General features: G+C 33.6%; 2 protein-coding genes across 2 annotated transcripts; one reads left to right on the top strand and one right to left on the bottom strand.

The window, feature by feature from the left end:
• Nucleotides 1-6,045: 6,045 nt before the first annotated feature.
• On the top strand, nt 6,046-9,907 carry LOC130980164 (receptor-like protein kinase HSL1). Its single transcript, XM_057903811.1, has 2 exons — nt 6,046-8,842; nt 8,935-9,907. The coding sequence occupies exons 1-2, from the start codon at nt 6,223-6,225 to the stop codon at nt 9,345-9,347; spliced, it is 3,033 nt and encodes a 1,010-aa protein (XP_057759794.1). The 5' UTR covers nt 6,046-6,222; the 3' UTR covers nt 9,348-9,907.
• A 2,079-nt stretch (nt 9,908-11,986) lies between these two features.
• Nucleotides 11,987-15,741, bottom strand: LOC130979572 (probable RNA 3'-terminal phosphate cyclase-like protein). The gene is made up of 7 exons (XM_057903034.1): nt 15,504-15,741; nt 14,902-15,189; nt 14,659-14,811; nt 13,172-13,350; nt 12,914-13,089; nt 12,588-12,804; nt 11,987-12,457 (listed from the first exon to the last, which is right to left on the bottom strand). Exons 2-7 carry the CDS (start codon nt 15,101-15,103, stop codon nt 12,248-12,250), a joined length of 1,137 nt encoding a protein of 378 aa, XP_057759017.1. The 5' UTR covers nt 15,104-15,189; nt 15,504-15,741; the 3' UTR covers nt 11,987-12,247.
• Between the last annotated feature and the right edge of the window lie 782 nt (nt 15,742-16,523).

The raw sequence follows: 16,523 nt of genomic DNA, 5'->3' as shown, positions 1-16,523 counted from the left end.
TTTTTACACTTTTAGGATTTTCTCTACACGATAAGCAACTAAATCTCCATTGTTAAGGGTAGGAGCTTTATTTATTTTGATGGATTAATACTATTATTTTTCTACTTTCGATCTCCTCCTCCAACCGGGTTACACCTTATCTGCTTGGAGAGCCCAAAACACACTTCACTCATATGGGCCTTATCATTCATCTGATTACTAATTTTGATTTCCAATTTGTTGGGCCTATTTGCACCAAGCCCACTAATCCCTCTACTATGGGCATCTGATTGCTCACTTATTAAATCTCATAATTACATGATATAAAGCAATCTGAATCTTTTTCTTGGTGAACTTCAACCGATCTCACAAAATTCTCCTTCTCCTTTATTACCATATAATCAGTGCTCTCATAATTATGCTTTGAAAACTTATGATTCCATTCATTTAAATCTGAGCATGAAATGACTACTTTGCCCTTCTCATGTTCATCATCCCTACGTTTCTTCGACATCAGCACCGCTGCTGGATCCTATCCAACCATCAGTTTCTCCACGCCATTATTGATTGCACCACTTATATCATTATGCTTAATAACTTCTCCATCTATTATGTGCCTATCTCCTTGCTCAGCCTTTGTCTTCGAAAAGCATTCTTCCTGATACATTTCTCCACTAGCCTCTTTCACTAGGGCGTTGATGTATAAGCATCTTTATTTTTATTTAGATTCTTATGATTTTAATCAATATTTCTTGGAGTTACTTTGAGCTTTGATTTATGTAGAAAAGTGTTGAAAACTTAAAGAAAAGAACAAGAAGGAACTAAGAATTGAAGATAAGTGCAAAGAGATTCATGGATGCATGCTATGAACCTTGACCTCCTCAGACTCCAACGAGCTTAGCTTGATCTATAGAAGTTTAAATAACGTGGTTTTAGCGACATTAGAAAACTAACATTCGAAACTTTCCAACCATATATAATAGTTTATAACTTCTCTCTGGCTTCGCGGCGCTAAACACCGTGACATCGGCGCTAAATGCCAAAGTGCGCCCCACTCACCATTCCATGCGAGAAGAGCGGCACTGATCGCCAGAAACAGGCACTAAACGCCAAACCTGCAGCAAGGTGTATGCAAATTGCATCAATTGTGATGTTTAGTGGCACTAAATGCTAGCAATGGCCTAAGCCCATTATTATGCTGATATTAAAAGTCATTTTTGAATCCTTTTTGCGAACCTTCTTTTCTCATTGTCATTCCTTTTTCTCTTTACCTACACAAAAAATTAGGATATTTATTTTTTTGCATTTTTCAATTTTCACTTTTTAAACTTTTAGGACTTTTTCTGGATCATGAGCAACCAAATTTCCGTTGTTAAGGTTAAGAGCTCTATTTATTTTGATGGATTAATATTATTATTCTTCTACTTTTGATCTCCTCCTCCAACCAAGTCAAATATACAATCGGGTTACATAAATACACAATTGTCTACTTTTGATCTAATTGCTCCCTTATTATTAAATCCTCATGATTAGATGGTATGATGCAATCCAAATCTTTCTCTTGGTGAACTTCAACAGATCTCACAAAATCCTTCTTCTTTTTTAGTATCGTATAATTAGTGCTTTCATGATTATGCTTTGAATACTTATGATTCCATTCATTTTAATCTGAGCACAAAATGACCACTTTGCTTAATTATATAAGTACACAATTGTTCACATCTTGGTTACGGAGGGGTTCCAAAAATTGAACACATCTCGGATATCGATCTGTGTCAAAAGAGTTAAATAGGATTTCAGTATCTGAGATACATGAAAAAATAGAATATAAATTCAGTATCCAAGATATGCACAATGCGCAAATTAGTGATTCAGTACCCGAAATAAGATCTTTTTTATTTCGATGATGTTTTTGATAGAATATGCGGATATGAGCTTGATCATAGTGTTATAATAGTTGCTTATGGTACAAATGAAACTGGTCTTGATTATTGAATTGTTTAAAACTCATGGGGTACTAAATGGAGTGAGAGAGGTTACATAAGGGTAAACAAAAAGCATGTGTTGGTCTTGGATAATGTAAAATCGCTATGATACTTCTTATCCCACTGCATAATTATTTTTGATGAATTCAAGTTTTTCTAATAAGTATTTTGAGAGTTATTTTTAAAATATTTATTTAAATATATATATATATATATATTTAAATATATACTCTTAAAATATTTGTTAGTAAGGTCTTTGTAATATATATTTATAATAATTGATTAGTGTTTCTCCATACAAATAATTGGAGAGAGGGATTATTTTCAAAAAAAGTTTTTAGTACGTAAGTTTTCGTGTTTTGTTATTTTCTTTAGGTTTTAATGGTATTTATATATTTATAAATAAAAATTTTAAATTTTTGTTTTAATAATAAATAATAAATAAATTAAAAATTTATTTTTTTATTAAAAAATAAGGTCTTTTATAAATAATGAATAAGTATATTTGTTTTTATTAAAATAAATTAAATTATTAATTAAATATACTTGTGTGTATATATATATATATATATATATATATATATATATATAGAAATTGATTGTTATAAATATTATTTATGATTATTTTAAAAGAGTACTATTTAATAAGATTATTGTCTTCTAGATATTATTATGTGATATTATTAGATTAATTTTATATTGTATAGATATTATCTTACCATATCAATATAGAAGATGGCATTATTAGATTAAGGGGATAAGTATATTTTGGTCCCTAGAGTTTATGGTCAAAATTAAATTTGTCCCCAACATTATTTTTTATTTAAAATCATCCCAAACGTTTTATTTCATATTAAAATCGTTCTTTTTAATAAAATTTTTAATTTTATTACTAAATTACTCCTACTTTAATAAAAAAATATTATAATTTTTTTTAAAAAAAAGAAAAGAACGCAAGGGGGAGAAAGGGAAAGGGGAAAGGACGGGGGAAGGAAAAGGGGAAGGGGAAGGGGAAGGGGAAGTGGGGAGGGGGGACGGTGCCGGCGATGCTTGGAACTGCTGTCACCGTCAGGAATCAGAGCCCGCGAGGGAGAGAGGAGACATGAGCCAAGGAGAGAGTTCGCCGTCATGCTCCGCCACTGTCAACGCTGCTACCGACCTCGCCGCCACTTTGCGTTCTCGCCGCTAATTTTATCAATGCATTGAGTTATTTTCATATCCATTGTTATTGCTTGTTTTGTTATTGTTGATTATTGTTGGTGGTAACTTGAATTAGATTATTTTCTCGCTTTCATCGTGTCTTTTATCTTTACTCACCAAGTGTTTGAGGAAATGTCATCCATGATCATGGAGTAGATTTTCTTGCTTGATTTGGGGTTGAGTAATTGGAGCCTCTTGAATTGTTATACTTAAGTGTTGATTGGTAAATGAAAATTGCTAATTAGCTTGAAACTCACCAACTCTTGTCTCTCTCCATAAAGTGACTAGGACTTGTGAGCTAAAGTTAATTGTGTTCACTTGACTTTCTTTCAATTGTTAGAGAATAACTAAATGAAAGTAATGAGCCTTTACCATCACACTTGAGAAAGACAATGAGGATAGAAATTTCGATTCTCACCCCTAACCAAGACCTTTTATATTGATTAATTGTTAATTCTTGCTAGTTGTTTATTGTTCTAATTTCTAGTTATTTATTTTTCTTACTTTCAACTTCAAAAATCCCAAAAAAATTCTAACCAATGATGTGCATCTTGTGTCAACTCCTAGAAAAAACAACCCGGGATTCTACTCTTGGTTATTGATTTTATTTGTGATACACATTTTAACTTTGACTAGCGAAAATCTTGTCGGTTGAGACTATAACTTTGCGACGTTGATTTGGAAGAAAACTTTTTGGTAGTTTTTTTACCGACATTAATCCTCCGTCAAATTTTTGGCGCCGTTGTTGGAAAATTGCAAATGCCTTATTATTGGTTATTGTATATATTGTGAATATGTTCACCTTTTGCTTCTTTGTTGCTCCTCGCCGCCTCGCCGCTACACTTTCCCGTTTCTGCTTCTTGCTTTGACTTCTGCTTCTTGCTTTACCTTCTGTTTTCTGCTTCTGCTTAAGTTTTTGTTTCTGTTCTTTTGCTTCTGTGTCTGCTTCTGCTTCTGTTTCTGCTTCTAATTCTAATTTTGATTTGTTATTTTCCGATTTTATTGTTGTTGTGTGTTGATTTTGTTGTTGAATTTGATGTTGTTGTTTCTAAATTTGAATAATGTGTTATTGTTGGTGTTCTTGAATCTGATTATTAGCATTTGGTGGGAGTAAGGGAGGTGGTGGTGGTAGTAAATGTGCTGGTGGTGAAGGGTATTTTTGTCCATAAAAAGTTAAAAAGACGATTTTAATACGAAATAAACGGTTGGGACGATTTTAAATAAAAAATAACATTGGGGACGAATTTGATTGACCCTAAACTTTATGGACCAAAACAATACTTACCCCTTAGATTAAGCATGCGCGTAGAGTGTAGACAATTTATTTTTATACGCCATGACTTAATTTAATAATTTATTTTTAAAAAAATTAACTTTACAATACTCATAAATATCTAGGACAACAATATAAGTATATTTATTTTTATTAAATTAAAATAAATTATTAATTTCGATTATAATCATCTAAATTTTAAATGAAATATTTTTATAATTTTAAAATTTAAAATTATTTGAATTAAAATAGATGATCATACCTAGGTACTGAGTCATCAATTCATGCATTGTGCATATCTCAATTACACGCTGATTGAGGTTTCAGTACTAAAAATGTATTTAATTTTTAAAAATTTTCTCAATAATCAAGATGTGACCAATTGTGTATTTATGTAATTAAGTTGTACTTATATATTTTCATAAATTTTATATTTATTTAATTTAAATATAAAAAAACCCGATTTTCCTGTATTTAAGAGAATTGATATAAATAATATTATGGGGATAATTCTTTTATGGCTGTTATTATGTGCTTTTCTCTTTCTTCACGTTGACCCACGTGAGACGCCAATATAATGAGAAACCAACATTAAAATAATTTAAACTTCATTTTGGTGTTATACGAAGAATAATCAAACATCATTTATATATAGTCACCAAAAAACATCATTTATATATTTATATGTTTTTTAAAAATATTGTCAAACATATGATTTACTCATTTTTCACTAAATTGTTTACTTCTTACTCGCATGTGTGGAAATCAGCGAGTGAAATTTATTTATTTTTGCCAGATAAGAAACCAATTATTGGTTTGTCATTTATGCCAAGGTTGTTTTAGTCGCACTACAATAAATGAACAAAATAGATCTACTTCACTTTTGGTCCGTGTTTACGCGTGCATTTCCTCGATACACTTAATTCAGCAAACTTTCGTGTTTACTCCTTCTAGAAGGCTATTGGTAACTATAAAGTACAGGAAATTTCACTGAATTATTGTATCTTTACGTTATATTTTAATATTTTTTCTCTATTTTTGTCTTGCATTTAAATTGATATTAAATATTTATTCAATTATATTTCTGTACGTAAATACATAAATTTAATCCTTAGAGAAGAATATCAATAAAAGAGTTGTAAAAGACTTAAATAAAATTTACAACACAAAAATAAAAAAATAAAAAAAAATTTACAACACAAAATAAATTAGTATATTAATATTATTTTATCAAAATGTATGTAAAGATAAGGCATAACGCTCACTTTATTTTGAAAAAAAAGTTTAGGGCCAAATAATTTTATTGAATTTTGGTCAATATATAACCAGCAGAGAATTGTGAGTTATTGGATAAAATCTTACACCAATCTTACATCATTAAATCATTATTGATGACTATTTGATAACCACCAATCACAAAAATTGCTGGCCCATTGTTCTATTTTGAATTACAGTTATTTTTAACGAGGGAGAAGTAAGAGCAAGTTGGTAGTTAGTGGGTACTGGACTAAAATCCAATTAACAAATTAACGGTATAAGTGGGAAACAGGAAATGGTGGCTGTAATAGTAGTTTCTGCCTTTGCACTTTGCACCACTTTCTTCTTCATTGAAATAGATAGTGTCAAAATTTTCACACCAACGCAACAATCAACAAATCCTCCTCATCTTCCATTCTCTCTTTCTCTCTCTCTGTCTCTGTGCGCAGTTTCCGTTACGTTATTGGATGTAGCGCGCAGGCTCTAAGTCCAAGTCTTCTACCCTTCTCCCTTTCCTGAACAACAATAATGACACCACCCTCACGTGACCAATTTCCGTTACTCTCTTCCCTTCTCACCTTCTTCCTTATTTTCAACATTACCAACTCCCTGCTTCACGATCAAGAACACCAACTCCTCCTGAGGATAAAACAGTACTTTCACAACCCACCTTCACTCTCTCACTGGACCCCCTCCTCCTCCTCCTCCTCCTCTCACTGTTCTTGGCCTGAGATCACCTGCAACAACGACGGTTCCGTCACCGGAATAACCCTATCCAACGCCAATCTCAACCAAACAATACCTTCTTTCTTGTGTGACCTCAAGAACCTGACACGTGTCGATTTCAGCCAGAACTTTATTCCCGGCGATTTTCCGATCACTCTCTACAACTGCTCTCAACTTCAATACCTTGATTTGCACATGAACAACTTCGTCGGAGAAGTTCCCGATGACATTGACACGCTGTCAAATTTGCAGTACCTGAATCTCGCTTCGACGAACTTCGCCGGCGACGTTCCGGCGGCAATCGGAAAATTGAAGGAGCTCAGAGTGCTTCGCCTTCAGTACTGTCTTTTTAACGGAACTTTGCCTGATGAGATTGGAGATTTGTCCAATCTTGAATTCTTGGATTTGTCAACAAACACCATGCTTCCTTCTACAACGCTGCCACCAAGCTGGACCAGGTTGAAGAAACTGAAGATTTTTTATGTGTTTGCATGCAACCTGGTTGGTGAAATTCCTGAAACAATTGGAGAAATGGTGGCTTTGGAGGAGCTTGATTTGTCGCAGAACAAGTTAACTGGACAAATTCCAAGTGGTTTGTTCAAGCCGAAGAATCTGAGCATTGTTTACCTTTCGAGAAACAAGCTCTCTGGAACGATACCTGATGTGATTGAAGCATCAAACTTGACCATCATTGATCTAACAAATAATAACCTTACAGGGAAGATACCGAATGATTTCCGAAAGCTCGGAAACTTAAAGGGACTGAAATTGTCTTTGAATAGCTTGTCAGGGGAGCTACCTCAAAGCTTAGGCCATCTGCCAGCTCTGATCGATTTTCGTGTCTTCAGCAACAAGTTATCAGGTACTCTTCCCTCTGACTTTGGCCGCTACTCAAAGCTTGAAATCTTTCTTGCTGGAGACAATGATTTCACTGGAAATCTGCCAGAGGACTTGTGTTATTATGGTGTGTTGCATAATTTAACTGTCTATGAAAATAATCTGAACGGGGAGTTGCCAGAGTCACTAGGAAATTGCAGAACCCTGCAGGAGCTGAAAATTCAGAAGAATGGATTTTCTGGTAGCATTCCTAGTGGCCTATGGACATCTTTCAATTTGTCTAATTTCATTGTGGCGCATAATAAGTTTAGTGGTGAGCTTCCTGAAAGATTGTCTGCGAATATTTCGCGCTTTGATATCGGTGACAATCAGTTTTCCGGTAGAATTCCGGCCGGCGTGTCTTCCTGGACCAATGTGGAATACTTTGATGCCAGCAAGAACAACCTTACTGGAAGTATGCCACCTGGGATCACTGCTCTTCCCAAGCTGCTATACCTCGATCTTCATCAGAACCAGCTCACTGGGCCACTTCCATCAGATATATTATCATGGAAGTCCCTAGAAATTCTAGTTTTGAGCCAAAACAAACTCTCAGGACAAATTCCAGTCTCGATTGGCCGGTTACCAGCTCTTAATATGCTTGACCTCTCAGAAAATCAATTCTCTGGCCAAATTCCCTCTCTACCTTCAACACTCAGCAATTTCAATCTGTCCTCCAATCACTTGACTGGGAGGATTCCGAGTGAATTCGAAAATTCTGCATATGCTAGCTGCTTTTTGGACAACTCCGGCCTCTGTGCTGCTACTCGAGTACTTAACCTTGCTTTGTGTAATTCTAGCCCTCAAAGGCAAACCAAAGGCTTATCTTGGTCTCTTGGTTTGATTATAAGCCTGGTGGTTATAGCCATTTTCCTGGCTTCATTAGCTGCATTCTTGATTACCAGACTTTACAGCAAAAGAAAGCGTGGATTGGACAATTCATGGAAGCTCATTTCCTTTCAAAGGCTGAGTTTCAGAGAATCAAGCATAGTATCATCATTGACAGAGAATAATATCATTGGCAGTGGTGGATACGGTACAGTGTACCGTGTGCCTGTTGATGGATTTGGCTATGTTGCAGTGAAAAAGATTTGGAATAACAGAAAGTTAAACCACAGGCTTGAGAGCTCATTTCACGCAGAAGTTAAGATATTGAGCAATATTCGTCATGGCAACATTGTGAAGTTGTTGTGCTGTATCTTCAATGAGGATTCTATGCTCCTTGTCTACGAGTACCTAGAGAATCATAGCCTAGATAAGTGGCTGCACAAGAAGAGCAAGTCATCATCCATGTCTGGTAAAGTCAATCATTTTTTTCTTGATTGGCCAAAGAGATTGCAAATTGCCATTGGTATTGCCCAAGGCCTAACATACATGCACCATGATTGCTCGCCGCCTGTGGTTCATAGAGATGTGAAAACAAGCAACATACTTTTGGATTCTCAATTCGATGCAAAAGTTGCAGATTTTGGTCTTGCAAAGATGATGATCAAGCCCCTTACCACCATGACAAGTGTTGTTGGCTCATTTGGATATATTGCTCCAGGTGAATATCTTTCCAATCTTCAACATCCCTTGGTAATATTTTTTTCATTGGCAAGTTTAATCTGAATGGACTATTTCATAATTCAATTGCAGAATATGTTCAAACAACAAAAGTGAGCGAAAAGATCGATGTCTTCAGCTTTGGGGTTATACTATTGGAGTTAACAACTGGAAAAGAAGCTAATTATGGAGATGAGCACTCATCTCTTTCAGAGTGGGCATGGCGCCACGTTCAGTTAGGAACCAATGTAGACGAACTGCTGGACACTGATGTCTTGGAGGCTAGTTACAGTGATGAAATGTGCAGTGTTTTTAAACTTGGGGTCATGTGTACTTCACCATTGCCTGCTGGTAGGCCTCAAATGAAGGAGGCTTTGCAACTGTTGCATCGATTCGGTGAAGGATATGAATTTGGAGAGAGGAATATTGGGAAAGATGAAATTATTCCCCTTATTAAGAATTCAAAAATGGAAACAAGGCTGGATATTGACAATGATAGTGACTAATGAACTTGGTTTCCAAGGAGACGGGCCCTGGGAATCCATCATTGACATAAGAAATAGGTAAAGCAACTCAACCATGGTTGAGTAGAGGGAAGAAAGCAGAATCCAGCATTGTACAGAAGATTGTTTTGAGGTAGTGTTGTGTGGTTCATCTTTTTACAGTAATGTGTAACATAATGATAGAGGTAGACTTCAAATCATGTTTGCTTATCTAAATTAGAGAAATTTTTATTAGGTGCTGTAACTAGTGTACACATATAGGTGGAGCTTCAATAATATGTTTCCTTCTTCCACAGAAAATAAAACTACCAATGTATTATATTGTGACAAGTTACAATAGCTATCAATTGAGAAAATTTTGGATCCTAGTCACCTAAATCGAACAGTACTGTGAAAAATGGTGCAGGAGCTTTCTCGAATAGTGCAGTGATCTTTATATGCAAGATGGCTGAGAGTGATGTTTATTTCGTTGGAAATAAGACATGATCTCATATTACTTTCATTCAAGTGAGAGTTACAACACTAACATGTTATCTGTGGGGAAAAATTCCCATTTATGTTTTCATTTTAATAGCAGAGTCTAATCATATGTTCCTTCTCGTGTTTTTTTTTTTTTTTTTTTTGTCACAATTTGACAAAGGTATTGGTGCTTGACTTTATCCTAGTTGGAAATTGTGCATATATAATTGTAAGCATGAGGATTTTCAGATTTCATTAGGCGTTGACTTGGTTGGGGCATATGCTGAAGGAGTTGAACACCAGCATTACCTTTTATTTCACTTCAATTATATTAGCTTTGTATTAGTGAAGCAGTAGATCAGATGTTTATACTTAGCTTGTAAAGCAAAAAGGTGAGGGAATTAATAGTTATCTTCAGGACCATACAGGTAGAGTCAACCCCCTATTGGAAATAGAGGATTTTCAATTTCATATGGCTGATTTCATTTATTTTATCTTTACATATATAACGTGAGAGACCTTCTTAAGTAACTGGCATTTTATATATTATATATATGAGTCTATGAGATATGACTGGTGTGCATGTGCTACTTATGTCTGCAATTTGTCATTCGTCATGATATATTATAATCTTAGGGGTGGCAAACAGGTAAACGCGTTTCGGCCCATCTCACTTTGTCAAAAATTTGCTATTTTGCGAGCTAGTCTGATCTGTCTTATTTAATGAGGTCATTCTAATTTTTATTTTTTATATTATTAAATCATTAAATTTAAAATAATATATAATTTTACAAATATTTTAATAAATGTATAATTTTTAAAGATAAAATAAATTATAATTTTTAGATTCACAAATATTAATGTCTTTATAATTCTAAATATCTAATAAATAATTATTAATAAATTTTTTTGGAATAAAATAATAAAATCGACATTGTCTAATTATTCAAAATATATAATTAAAAATTAAATATTCTTCAAATATCTAATCAATCAAACATAATTCAATTTATAATTTAAAATAAAATGGACAAACATTCTAAATACAAACACAAAAGTAATATTCTAAATTTAATTATCATCTTCATCCTCTTGTAGAAAGATGGGCTTATCAGATATGTCCACCCTGCCTGCTAAAACCTGTCAAAACCCATGAATTAGACGGTGCGAGTTAAGCGGCCTTTTTTATTATTGCGGTCTCAAATTTCTAATTCGGATAACTTTTTTTTACACTTTGTGGACCGGTCCAACAAATTTTAGTCCGTTTGCCACTCCTAATTATATATTCAATATTCTTGTTGTGTTGTATTAGTTATGTTATTTCTGCAACATGTTAATTTATCCAGCATTCATTATTGGATTAGAGTTTAATTATCGGGTCCATATTTCATAAGCAATCTCCCATCCAAAACATATACAACAACAAATATTTCTGTTTTTCTAGTTATACTATCTTGTTGAGTGTGTTTTGTTAGATATATAATTATTGAAATGAATTTTGCATAAATTTTTATAATGTTCTGTGTTTTATGCCAAAATTCTTTTTATTAGAGAAAAACAAGGATTAAATTTTAAACTTTAAGTATAGAAACCTTGATATTATGTCATAAAATTATTTATCCCAAAAATTTATATTGATAAATAAAAAGACATAAAAATAATTATATATCTTACATCTATATTTATCAAATTAAGTTTTTGGCTTAAACAATTTTGTTATAATATTAGAATTTTTATGAACAGAAAATCTAAAATTCTTATTTTTTATTAAATAAATAATTTTATTATTAAAACTATTATTTAAACACATCTACTTTACCTACTCAACTTAATTTTAATAGAACAATAGTCCACTTCTTCCTTTTTTTTTAAATTCGAGAGATCGCTGCTTTGACAATGGATGCTGATACGTATAGTTGCAAATTTGGATACAATGGTCCATCATATTTTTGAGGAATGATAGTTTCTAGTGATCAGCACTTCAACAGGTTAAAAAGAAGGAAGATAATGAGTTAATCATATTTTCATTATCTGTGTATGTATAAATATGTGGATAAAAATAATTTAATATGATTAAGAAACTGGGCGGGAATGGAAGTTTATAGAGTAGTTAACAGCAATTCAAAACTCACTCATAATCATTTGTCATTCTATATTAGCATAGTTGATTGGTTGCTCCAGCATTAGAGGAAAAATTATATAATTGAATGAAGAGTAAAGCTAAAAACATGTAACTAACAAAATTGGATTACATTTCAAAACCGAGCTTGACAAACTTCACCAGTATACAACACCATCACTCCCATTTTCTTGCAAGACCATGAACAATGGCATGAGATTACGCAGTCAAGCTGCAGTTACATTCTTTTCTAAGTTCATTCGTTGTCGTTGCTAAGATATCCAATACATTAGACTCCCTTTGAATATACAACTGTCGACGATTTTCAAGAGATCTTTCGAGAAAGGTTCTTCATGCCATAACCCATACCCTTGAGCAAAACCGACTGTGTTTGAGGGTCTGGTTTTATAACAAACTTCAAATTCAAGAAATCCCTTATGTTTCTGAGAGTTTCAATCCCATGCTGGGAAAGTTTTCCAACACGAATCTTTGAAAAATCTTGAGGACACAGAGCGCATAGAAGAAATAACAGACCCTGCATAGCAGACAAGTTAAAATATTAGCAGGCATATCAACATCATCTCTACTTCATACAACTTATCATCAACCTTGAGTGCAAAATTAAACTAAGTTTAAAAAAGAAGTGAATTTTCTGACATACGAACCTGATGTGTTGAATCTACTACACCCCCTTGAGCAATCTCCCCAAGCAAAATATTTGCAATTCCACGACCAACATCCTCTGGAGGCATCAAATCTTTTTTTGAATCATCCTCAAGACCAGTTGTTTCTTCATGCCTAGCATGAGAAACGGCTGTATCTGCAGATATCAAGCAACCGGTAGTAGTCTCCGCTACCAATGAAATCCCATATCCGGGTGAACTGCATCAGTGAAAAAACCTGGTAAATATTTTGGCTTTTTCTACCAGATACAGTTGCAAAATTCAAATTAATCATTCAGTAATATCTACTGAAGGAAAAGGAAACATACTTTCCGGCCTGTGGACCTGATCGGTGGTCAGTGAAAATGTGCACATCTGAAAGTAGTGGATTGAAGATTCCACGGGCAGCTCTAATCATGCTATTTTCAAACTGAGCAGACACTTTGGTTGAAAATGTGATTCCTCTAATCTTCTTAACAAATCCCTCTTCAGTCCAATTAACTGCCTGTAAAGTAGAACATATGATATAAAAAAATCCATTCTAATAAACTAAATCAAAGAAACCAAAAAAAATCCCAGCAACTTACAGATAGACTCTGAACAACAGGAAGAGACAAAACAACTTCTCCACCACCATTCGGAGGTACTCCACGACTCTCTATTTTAAGACTCAGGCCTTCAGCAGGGACCCCAAAGCGCTTTAGCATGGGCAAAGCAGTAGACTTGAAAGTATCAACTGATGGATCCTTAAAATCATTTGTGATCCCTGAAAACAATTTTATGGACAAATTTAATTCAAATCATTAGAATATATCCTAATTTCTAAATGGTCCTTATATTCTAGTTTTCTTTAAAAAAATAAATTAATATACTTTCCATACTTTTCTGCCTTTCCTGTTAGTTTCTAGGCAAAGTATTTGATGGAACACTTATGTAAAAAGCTCTATTCAATGGAACTGTCAAAAATATTTATAAATTTCTCCTAATTTATTAATTTATATTTATACATTTTCAACAAAATCTTTTATATTTGTAAAACAAGCACAAACCTCAAAACACTCCATAGATATGACATATGAGAGGCTATAAGCTCCATAGAATAATAACTTGATCTAAGCAGAGTGTCCAAATCACTAAAGCCTGCTTCCAAGTTGCAAATTTCAAGTGCAAAATGTACATATGTCAACTTAATTGACTCTCCCTATATAGATCTCAGCTTTGCCAAGCCTCCTTCTCACGTTCCAACTTTCAAGTTGCAAATAAGTAAAGCAATGATAACAAGAAGAAAGAAGAAAGAAGAAGAAAGGAAGAGGCCCCAATGAAGAGTGAATTGGAATTACTACTTGGTTTCAGGTTCCACCATACTGACGACAAGCAATGTGCTTCACAATCTATTGTTGTTCCTATCAATCAAGGAGATCGATTTATACAAATTTGATCCATGGCACCTTTCAGACTTTCCTTTATACTACTTAATTTCTCAAGAAAAAAAAAAAACAAAAACCAAAACAAGTGCTAATTATTCCTTTATAGAAATGGCTCTACACAGTGAGAAAAAGTGATATTTCTTCTTTCATAGAGACCGCAAATATCCAACAGTTTGCACCCAAACCGAACCGCGGACTATCTTGCTGAGTTATCTTCGCCAATTTGATCTTGCCGCCGACCGCCGCTGTATAGAGTGGAAGGCGTTACGCTGGAGATTGGAGTAGTGAGAGTTGGTGCGGAGCGAGGGTTTTGAGGTTTTGACTTGCTTTTGAAATTATTTTTTTTTTTGTTGAAAATGAGTAAATATAAAATAACAAGTTGAGGCGAATGTATAATTCTTTTGCACTTCCAGTGAATGGAGCTCTGAGAGTTCCATATAATACTTTGCCTAGTTTCTAATAGGATATAAAAAAGCATAACCGAATTGCAAATCAAAGTGTCAAAATCACATACTGAGTACCGGATTCCAACCACACATAACAAAGGGGTGCCTTAGAACCTTGATTGTAAGTCCTAAACTCCTAATGGCAAGAACAGAGGACATATTTGTTATGAAATTCATGAGAGCATATCATAAATGTTATACCTTTGAGGGTGATGGTGAGGGGCTTCTTGGCAAACAAACCAAGAAGTATGAGCGGCTCCAGGAAATAAGCAATGGAGCGAGACACACCGCAGTCGTGGGGACGGTGCTGTGTGCCACCCATAATAATGCCGGGTTTATATTTCAATTTGGTGCCTGCAAATCAGAACGAAACTCTAATTATCATAATTAGTATAGAAGGAAATAGGAGCTACTAAAGAGAATGGTGTATATATGTATAGATACCGGTTTCATTGATTTGGACGAGGCAATCATCGGAGACAGTCTCAAACAAGCGGAGGAGGGAGATCTCGTGGTTGTGGAGACCAGGCCAAGTCTCGTCGGCACGAATATCATCAATGATTATGGGAGTTGAAGAGAGAGTAGCAAGAAGAAGGCGCTGCCTGAAGCTCTGGCTTCCTTTCAGCCTCTTGTACTCCGTCTTCATCCTCTTCAATTTGTTTTTCAGCTTTCACTGCGAAGTCTGAAGTGGCAGCGGAGGCTGACGGAGCTTGGTGATCTGATTCAGCAAGGCTGCGAGAACGATTCAATGACAATAAAATTCAAACTTTCACTTCCAATTTGTCTATTTTTCATCATTAAAAGTTCACATTCAAAGTTGAACACACCAAAGTTCATGACTAGAATTAAAATCGAAATGCACATATTATTAATGATAAACAACAAAAACAAAGACAAAAGTGTTTGACCGAATTTTCAGCAACTCAGCAACAGCAAACAAGTTTTGAATTTTAATTAGTAAATAACAAAATTTCGTATATTTAGTTATGGTTCTGAATTACATTAACAAAAGCTTATTATTAATTAGGATAAAATAAAAAACTTACCAGGGATGAAGCAGGGCAGCAACACAGCGGAGAGGATGGGCAGAGCACTGAACAGAGACGCTGCTGACGGCAGCGACGCGGGCGGGCAGAGACGCCGGAAGCGATGCAGGAGTTACTGGAGAAGAGGTGCAGAAGGAGTGGTGGAGAATGCAACAATGAGACCGGCGGCGGCGGTGACTCTGGCGCGGTTGGAATACCGATGAGGAGAAGGAAGGAGAGAGGGGTATAACGGGGTCCGTGGAATGAATTAGGGTTTTGGTAATATATAAAAAAAAATATTAGAAGTGGGTTTTGTGTAAAGAATTATATCCAAAAATTAAGAAGAAAATTAGATAATATTTAGGATAATTTACACTAATAAATTAAATGAGATTTAAATTTATAGTGATGTCCTAACTCCTAAATCAATTTTTTTATATGTCTATTCTAAAATATTTTTATGTAAACTGAATCCATTGGTAATAATAAAGTGAATCAATTATATTCAATTTGTTATATATATATATATATATATATATATATATATATATACAGAAATAGTAAATTAAATTAACTAAATTTGATTTATTATATATATATGACATCATCAAAGTAATAAATTTTATATTTAAGTTCACAAATTAAATGATAATTTAATTGATATAGTATTTTAATTATTTTTTAAATTAAATTACATATTAAATTAATATAATTAGTTATTTTATATTGTATAACTGTCTTTATTTCTAACTCTGAAAAAAACTTCAAATTTTAACTCTTATATTATTTTGGAGGATTATATTTTATATTAAATTTTTTAACATCAAAAATTCTGGTGATGATTTTTTAAAAATTTTTTATTGTTTCGTTTTAAATTCATAAGTTTATAAAAATATAAATTTTTTAGAATTTTAACTAAAACACAAAAATTGAATTTTTATTCTTATTCGTTTTGATTTTTTTATATTTTATTTGAATCTAAGTGGGAGTATTTTTTATTAACATTTATATTTTAAAGTTAATAATTAACTTAAAAATAAT

The sequence above is a fragment of the Arachis stenosperma genome, chromosome 5, assembly GCF_014773155.1.
Source record: "Arachis stenosperma cultivar V10309 chromosome 5, arast.V10309.gnm1.PFL2, whole genome shotgun sequence".
NCBI lineage: Eukaryota > Viridiplantae > Streptophyta > Magnoliopsida > Fabales > Fabaceae > Arachis > Arachis stenosperma.
This window is presented reverse-complemented; position numbering and strand designations above follow the sequence as displayed.

What these genes read in the sequence shown, in the direction of transcription:
- LOC130979572 (XM_057903034.1), bottom strand. Translation starts at nt 15,103, where the DNA reads ATGAAGACGGAGTACAAGAGGCTGAAAGGAAGCCAGAGCTTCAGGCAG. An exon ending in TCAGGTCCACAGGCCGGAAA is followed by an intron (nt 12,805 to 12,913) that starts GTATGTTTCCTT and finishes TCACTGATGCAG; the next exon opens with TTCACCCGGATATGGGATTT. An exon ending in TAGTAGATTCAACACATCAG is followed by an intron (nt 12,458 to 12,587) that starts GTTCGTATGTCA and finishes TCTGCTATGCAG; the next exon opens with GGTCTGTTATTTCTTCTATG.
- LOC130980164 (XM_057903811.1), top strand. Translation starts at nt 6,223, where the DNA reads ATGACACCACCCTCACGTGACCAATTTCCGTTACTCTCTTCCCTTCTC. An exon ending in ATTTGGATATATTGCTCCAG is followed by an intron (nt 8,843 to 8,934) that starts GTGAATATCTTT and finishes ATTCAATTGCAG; the next exon opens with AATATGTTCAAACAACAAAA.